The following is an 8,722-nucleotide window of genomic DNA, read 5'->3' on the forward strand; positions in this document are numbered from 1 at the left end:
CGAGGCGAGGGTGTGGCACAACGAGGTGAGAATGTGGCACGGCGAGGTGAGGGTGTGGCACAACGAGGCGAGGGTGTGGCACGGCGAGGTGAGGGTGTGGCACAACGAGGTGAGGGTGTGGCACGGCGAGGTGAGGGTGTGGCACGGCGAGGTGAGGGTGTGGCACAACGAGGTGAGAATGTGGCACGGCGAGGTGAGGGTGTGGCACAACGAGGCGAGGGTGTGGCACGGCGAGGCGAGGGTGTGGCACGGCGAGGTGAGGGTGTGGCACGGCGAGGTGAGGGTGTGGCACAACGAGGTGAGGGTGTGGCACGGCGAGGCGAGGGTGTGGCACGGCGAGGCGAGGGTGTGGCACGGCGAGGTGAGGGTGTGGCACGGCGAGGCGGGGGTGTGGCACGGCGAGGCGAGGGTGTGGCACGGCGAGGTGAGGGTGTGGCATGGCGAGGTGAGGGTGTGGCACGGCGAGGCGGGGGTGTGGCACGGCGAGGCGAGGGTGTGGCACGGCGAGGTGAGGGTGTGGCACAACGAGGTGAGGGTGTGGCACAACGAGGTGAGGGTGTGGCACGGCGAGGTGAGGGTGTGGCACGGCGAGGTGAGGGTGTGGCACAACGAGGTGAGGGTGTGGCACAACGAGGTGAGGGTGTGGCACAACGAGGTGAGGGTGTGGCACGGCGAGGCGAGGGTGTGCTCGGTGGATGTCGAGCTAATCGCCGTGCCGCCACACGCCGCGTACACCACACCACACGCCATACCACACCACCACCACACTGCATATCACACCACCACCACACCACACTTCATACGACCCGGTACTTTTTAGTTTCATTGCAGTCTGCCCGAGTCTTGTCGATGGCCCAGAAAACAATCCGCTACCCGTCGCACCACACCCAGTATGCGTCTCACTATGCCTCTGGATACCGGGGCAGGTGACATGGCCTACCGATAGTGCGTTCCATCACTTGTTGCAGAGGTTCGTGGGCTCGGCTCCGGCAGGCGGCCCTAGTTATCACCGCGGGTGAATTTAACCATAACCTACAGCGCTGTCTGCTTCAAGGTGGTCGTCAAAGATCCCCATGAGGTCGTTCCAAACGAGCGTCATGGTTCCAAATTTGCCAAATTGCCAAAAGTTACTCCGCAAATTGCTCGATTGGGATCGCAGACAGCAGCAATCATCGACCCTCCCCTGCCTGGCAGACTAAGGTCCACTTGCAGGCTGGGTGCTGGGTCGCTTTTGTGCCCGGCCAGGCAGAGAGAGCTGCCACCGGGGGTGCCCTTCGAATTATTTGAGACGAGACCGTGATGTGTAGGCAGCTTTGAGTTGCTTAGGTACTTGTATATATGCAAAGATGATGATTATTTTCACTACAACTCACCTGCTGCCTCGTAAAGTCTACCAGCGAGCCGGATAATATTCAGTGCCCCATTTAAAAACAACAGACTGTTGGGGCAAGTGTGGTTAGCGAGTAGGACTTATGAAGGCACACGAAGGGGGGGGGGGGGGGGGTGGCCAGCACCACTCCCAGCCGCCTTTATCGCCCCAGTGGCGATGTTTACACATCGGCACTGGGTACTCATTTGAGGCTGAGCCGACCTAGGGGAGGCCCAGGATAAGTTCATGTAATCGCCGCCGGTGTTGGTGGCCGTGAGCGGGAATTGAACTCGGGGTCTCTTGCCGAGTTCGTAGCGCAGCGCAGCACTAACCGCCACGCCACCCCTCGGTGAGAAGTTATGCCCTGGCTGTAATGATCTTTCGGTTTTCATGTATTTGGTATAGCCCTGTGAGCCATTCGGCTCTTTTGAATCGGGTGCAACCGCAACAAACAAAAAAACTAAAACTTGAACAAGAAAACATCTTAAAGTGACTATGGAACTGTGCAAACAGAAAATCCAGGAAAAAACGGCAAAATATTCCTGAAAAAGCACCGTGCATCAACGCTGTGTGCAAAAATCCCAGTGGGATGCAAGTCAAACAACAACAACAACCACAAGACAACTTAGATTAAGGCCATCAGTCTAACTCCGTACTACAACAAACAAACATGGCCAAACCGAAAAACGTTTTCGAAATCACCAAAATAATGCCATAAATGCAATGTAACAGTGATCATGGGGACTGTGACCGAATTTTAACAATAAACGACATAAACAACATGTAACACCAAACCCTAGAGCCATAGCTGGCTGCATGAGTCACTCCACAACAACAGGAGCATCAGTCGGAGTATCAAATTTTTCAATGCACCTTTAAGATCAACACACTAAATCAAAATGCAGATAATACTTTGCAGCGGTCATCCGGAGCACGCGCGCACTCACGCGCACGCAGACACCTCCTGCAGTTGCGTTTTATTTGCAGAGGACCTTAATGCCTCACGTCAAATCTAATTACTTGTTCTCCATGTTTGCCTCTTGCTAAGAAGTCAAAAATGTTATAATCCCCAGTTAAGAGGCCCCTAAGCTTTGAGGACCCCCTTCCCAGGAGGGATTAGCGCGAACCGTGTGTCTGACGGAAGGCTTTGCTCGTTGATACGTTGCCCACTTTCCCCTTCGCCGACGATGTAACCGCCGTTGCCGCGATGCCAAGGCGAAGCCAAGGCGAAGCCATTGCGTCATCACGCCGATTGCACCGGGCCGTCGCGCGGGACGCCTCGGGGCAACGGAAGCTCGCCGGAACGGCATGTCGCACGGCGAGAGATAAAGGAGCAGGCCTGCAGTTACTCGCTGACGCCGCAGATGGTCGAAGGGCCTCCACGGGAGGGGAGCTCTGGAGAGTGGAACTCCAAGGAGGGAGCTGTGGACTCCCTCTCACCACTAACCGTGGTCACTCTTCTGCATTCGTTACTCCCACCTCTTCGGTGTCGCCGTTTATTTTTATGTATTTTTAACGTACTCCACCATTTCAATTGAACTCAGTTTTCATATTCTTGGTTGTTTCGGTAAAGTTGCATAGATAGAAAATAAAATAACAAAAAAATTCATTGAAAATACTAATCAAAATTTTTTTAATAATGAAAGCAAAAATCCCACTTTTTTATTTTCTATCTACGTGACTTTACTGAAAGAACCAAGAATGTGAATTCCTGCAGCCACGAAAGTTTTAAGTCAAAATTCAATGTTCATTTATTACAACGGGAAGTCCCAGTGCAGCCAGTTACCCAGATAGTTCGCGTGGTAACAGCTCCATGACCGCCAACAAACGGGGTCACTGTTGGGGTGGAGAGGAGCCCAGCCAGCAGCCAGCCAGGACATTTGAGGCACGTATTATTAATTACAGTCCAATTATTATAAACAGATTATTATTAATTACAATTGCAGAGACTTCTTTACGTATGAACGAGTTAGGTTCTGTTCGTGAGTCCAACTTTACTCCCGTCCATTCCAAACAGGTACTGCATGTACACTAAACACGGGGAATGGCTTTAAAAGTAGTAGACTCTTCTGTAGATGTAGATGCCACTGGTTCTTCACGTTCTGCAGCCTCAGGCGCCACCACCGCCATCTATTGCACGGCGGCTGCACTTACGACTCTCGGTCCGAACAGGCAAACCGGACATACGGACCGGTTTGTTCGTATCTCTGAAAGTCCGTAAGTTCGAATGTTCGTAAGTAGAGGAGTCCCTGCGTTATAGACATTGACGGTGCCGTGTGTGCCCAGACGAGTGTACCCAGTCCCCTGCGCATCGTGGAGAGATCCCTGGACCCTGGAGACCTGGAGGAAACAAACGCGGGGCTGAGAGACGCAGGTGCACAAGGTGAGCATCGCACGTGACGATGATGATGTCGGTTGATGACACTTGCTTTAGAGGTTGATGACACTTGCTTTAGAGGTTGATGACACTTGCTTTAGAGGTTTTGTTTCCTCGCTCTGTGCGGTAGTCGTAGCAGTGGATGCGTTCCAAAAAAAGAACGGGGCGCACAAAGAGAAACCGCACGAGGAGACAGAGGGCTGCCGAGCAGCGCACAGAGTGCACACACACAGTACACACACAGTACACACACAGTGCACACACACAGTACACACACACAGTACACACACAGTGCACACACACAGTACACACACAGTGCACACACAGTACACACACACAGTACACACACAGTGCACACACAGTACACACACAGTACACACACGGTGCACACACAGTACACACACACAGTACACACACAGTACACACACGGTACACACACGGTACACACACGGTACACACACTGCACACACAGTACACACACAGTACACACACAGTACACACACAGTACACACACACAGTGCACACACAGTACACACACACAGTGCACACACAGTACACACACACAGTACACACACACGGTGCACACACAGTACACACACAGCGCACACACAGTGCACACACAGCGCACACACACAGTACACACACAGTACACACACAGTGCACACACACAGTACACACAGTACACACACAGTGCACACACAGTGCACACACAGTACACACACACTGCACACACACTGCACACACAGTACACACATGGTACACAGTGCACGCAGTACACAAACGCAGTACACACGCAGTACACACACACAGTGCACACACAGTGCACACACAGTACACACACAGTGCACACAGTACACACACAGTACACACACGGTACACACACGCAGTACACACACAGTACACACGCAGCACACACACAGTGCACACACAACGTTGTGTGTACTGTGTGTGTGTGCCGCATGCAGAGTCAATAGAAACCGCATAGTGGAGCGCATTTTTGGGTATAAATTGGGGAACTGCATGTACAGCGCAGTCGCACAAACTGAACCAGTTTAACACGAGGGAAGCCTGCGCTTTAAACGTGGGTTTTGACAGCCAGTGCAATGATCCATGTTTGGGGGGAAGAGGTCAATCGGTCTTGGGCCTCCCCTAGGTCAACTCAGCTTCAAATATGTACCTGGTGTGATGTGTAAACATCGCAACTGGGGAGACAAAGGCGGCCGGACCCAGTGCTCATCACCCACCCCCTCGTGCGCAGTGCCGGCCTTCGTAGCTGCTCGCTAACAGCACTTGCCCCAACAGTCTGTTAAAGGCTACATGGGGGATCTTTGTCTTTGCGCGTGTGTGCGTGCGTAGGCATGGATCGAGCAGCAACGCTGACTCCAGTCACCCGTCTGTAACTGAGCGGAGCGGGGGCGTCAACACAGGGTGGGGCCGGAGCCAGCGGCACAGCGGGAGATCGGAGAACACAGGAGGACGGGGGTGGGGGGCAGGACGGGGGGCAGGAGGACGAGGAGGGGACATTGCGGTGGGAGGAAAGAACTTCACGGCGGCTGCGTTGGGTACACACAATTCTGCGGGGGGGGGGAGGCTGCTGAGGTACTCGGGACCAGTGGCGGCTTCTCGTTCAGGGCCGGTTGGAGCTGGTTAGGGCCGGTGAGGGCTGGTTGGGACCGGTTGGGACCGGTTGGGGCCGGTTAGGGCCGGATGGGGCAGGTTGGGGCCTGGTGAGGGCCGGTGAGGGCCGGTGGGGCCGATTGGGGCCGGATGGGGCCGGTTGGGGCCGGTTGGGGCTGGATGGGGCCGGTTGGGACCGGTTGGGACCGGTTGGGGCCGGATGGGGCCGGTTGGGGCCCGGTGAGGGCCGGTGGGACCGGTTGGCGCCAGTTGGGTTGGTGGGGCCGGTTGGGACCGGTTGGAACCGGTTGGGACCGGTAGAGCAGCTCATCATCGCCCCCCCCCACCTCTCATTCCCCCACTCGCTTCCCCAACCTTGCATGACCCAACCAGTCCAATCGCCCACTGGCACCCACCGCTGTGGGACATCGGCTGCCTTGAACATGCGCACGAGGAGGGCTCCTTGCCTAGAATGGGCCGCGAAATTGCGTGCTGCCGCAGGTCACGCCAGCAGCTACTTTGGTCTCGCGATTCCGCCCGGCCCTCCGACGCCTCTCTTTCCGCTGTCTGTGCAATTGCCACAGGAGACAAAGCGGTTGGGTTTTTTTTCCACTGCACAAGCCGAACTGTGCCACTGACTTCACAAGCCCCCCCACCCCCCACACCTCTTCCTGCCCACCGTGTGGCCCTGCTCGGCACAAAGCGAAATTCAGGTGTCCCGTAAGGCCGGTGTAGCACGGTTTGGTACTGGCTAGGCATGGCAAATAGCCGGTGGAAAATCACCGTGCGCCATGCGAGCATCCGTGCCATGAGGCCCCCCCCACCATCCTCCATGGCTCGGCTCGGATGTGCCAGTGGAAAAAGAATGTGGGGTATAATTCCCTCCAAGCACCAGCCTCATCTCTCGCCCGCCTGTCGCCTCTCCGCGACCAACAAACAACCAACAACAAACTCTACCTCCCGAGAAACATCACGACACAATCCTCCCGCAGTCCTCTCGCCGACAACGTCGTCAAACTTTCCATTCCCGCCCCTCTCCACCGTCGGCATCCACCCCTGGCTTCTGGGCCCTGCGTTTTGCTTTTTTTTATACTGCGGGTCACGGCCTTGACGTTGCCTGGGCCCCCGTGGGGGAGATGCCAATGGGAGGGGGGGGGGGGCAGGAGGGGGGCGGGGGTGGGGAGGGATGGGGGGGAGCGTCTCGCTTTGAAGAGCTCCGGTAGCAGAAGCAGCAGAAGCTTTGAGCTCCACCCCCCAAAGTCGTGGTTTACGACAAAGGTTCAAGTTTCCATTAAACGTGTGTGGGCGGCTGTGTAGTCATGGATGGGTGGATTATATATATAATATATTATAATATATTATACATATCATATATAGTGTATACATTATATATCATATATATAATATATTATATATATTCCGTACGTGTGTCACTACGGCTCCAGTCTTCTTCTTTGCTATAGTTGTGTAAATTAAAAATGGGCTCTTTAGGCTGCTGTGCTGGCCACGCGTTGTGGGCCGCAGAGGGCATTTGGCGGTACAATCCGTTGCTGTCGTTGTACTCTACGTCTGTGTTTTTTGCCGCATCTGTGCTCCCCCAGTAGGTAGGGCTCGGCTTTTCTCGTGGAATATTTTCCAGGCACCGCCCCCTGCCCCACGAACGGAGCTCAGCCCCGGACTGCTCCAGCTGAGATTAAGCCGCCCGCTCGCTGCCTTCACCAATCCCCGTGCCGCCAAGGTGACCCCTACCGCCCAAATGGCTGTGTGGGGGGGTGATGGGGGGGGGATACCCTCAATAGACCAGCGGTCCCCAACCTTTTTGGCACCAGGGACCGGTTTCGTGGAAAAAAAAATTTCACGGCCCCGGGGGAGGGGGGGGTTCATCATTGGGTCTTTCCCCCATTTCAAAGAAGCTCTCTAGCGACGATTGTTTTTTACTCATTGTGGCTACTAGGGGGTTAGAGCTTGTGGGCTTTATAACAACACTGTGACTGAGACAAGTGCGCAGTGCGGGAAAGAGGCGCGGATGGAAGTGGTAAATAATAAAATAATGGGCGGGCCACGCACGGACTCACCGCTCACCTTCTGCAGTGCGGCTCGGTTCCTAACAGGCCTCGGACCGGCACCGGTCCGCGGCCCGGGGGTTGGGGACCCCTGCTCAATAAGGCTGTTCGTGTCAATAACAATAAGTCACAGTAATTTAATTAATCTATGTATCCCCTTTGTCAATCCACTGCTGGATAAAGACGTTCCTAATCTGTCAGTTATGGGTGGGAGTTGGTGGGGGTGGGGGGGGGGGTGTTTTGACCATACTTCTCCACTCTGGTCAGTTGTGGGGTTCGTGAAGCTGAGAGCACAGGTTTAGACACCACTCTGAACTCGTGTTAGCCACGGCTGGGAATTGAACGCTCACTCGCCAGGTTCACCGCACGTGCAGCTGCTGTATTAACTATTAATATATTGAGCGAGCGGACTGGGTGTTGGATCGTCAATAAATCCAGAGCGTGTTGAATTCGATCCAAACATGACAACAGAATTCCACCAAACGTTTCTCTCTCGCGTCTGGGACTGCCTCTGACTCCTCCGTGGTCTCCACCAAAGACAAAGATCCCCCATGTAGCCTCAACGGACTGTTGGGGCAAGTGCTGTTAGCGAGCACCTATGAAGGCCGGAACGATACACGAGGGGGTGGGTGGCCAGCACCACGCCCGACTGCCTTTGTTTCCTCAGTGGCGATGTTTTACACATCGCACCAGGTACTCATTTGAGGTTGAGTCGACCTAGATGAGGCCCAGGACCGGTTCAGATAATTGTGACTGATGTTGGCCGAGAGTGGGATTCGAACTTGGGATTGCCACGGTTCGTAGCGTAGCGCTAACCGCTTCGTCACCGTTCCTCACCACTACCACAGCCACCTCCTGTTAAAATCTGACGTACTCAACTCTTTTATTGTATTGCGAGGCGAATGGACAAATCATTCCTGCGTAACCCTCCGTGTCACGAACACATCTAGGGAACAGCCACGTCAATAAATCAAAGTCACGTTCTGAGAACATATCGTCTTTAGCTCGGCTATTTTCTATTCAGGCGCATTTAATTATTTATTTCTCTTTGATTGCTATTTATTTATTTTTTATTACATTTTGTTTGGGTCCCGTCAACGTCTTGCTGCTGCATGTCGGGTAACTTTCCATATCCGGTCGCGTCAACGTTTTACGTCGTGTTTATTATTATTCCTATTTGTGTTTCGTATACTTTTGAAGCATTCATTATAAATGTACTCACTCTTACGGTGCTCCAATCGCACACTACACACACACACACGGGTTTACAAATGCGTAAGTTGTAAATAGTCTGGA

At 54.0% G+C, this 8,722-nt stretch overlaps 1 protein-coding gene across 5 annotated transcripts in view; it reads left to right on the plus strand.

The window, feature by feature from the left end:
* The window catches only part of LOC116951007 (uncharacterized), a 35,423-nt gene extending 28,910 nt beyond the window's left edge, over positions 1–6,513 (plus strand). For 2 of the 5 annotated variants that reach the window (XM_076073168.1, XM_076073172.1), the window contains exons 7-9: positions 1–25; positions 3,656–3,752; positions 5,103–6,513. The exon at positions 1–25 is cut by the window's left edge and continues 1,201 nt beyond it. In XM_076073168.1, coding sequence (XP_075929283.1) covers positions 1–25; positions 3,656–3,752; positions 5,103–5,146 — 166 coding nt within the window. In that variant the 3' untranslated portion in view covers positions 5,147–6,513. The remainder of the gene's footprint in view (positions 26–3,655; positions 3,753–5,102) is intronic. The other 3 variants (XM_076073169.1, XM_076073170.1, XM_076073171.1) reach the window with 3 other exon arrangements.
* The last annotated feature ends 2,209 nt before the right edge of the window (positions 6,514–8,722 follow it).

The sequence above is a fragment of the Petromyzon marinus genome, chromosome 41 (genome assembly GCF_048934315.1).
Source record: "Petromyzon marinus isolate PM22_M1 ecotype Great Lakes invasive population chromosome 41, UKy_Petmar_22M1.pri1.0, whole genome shotgun sequence".
NCBI lineage: Eukaryota > Metazoa > Chordata > Hyperoartia > Petromyzontiformes > Petromyzontidae > Petromyzon > Petromyzon marinus.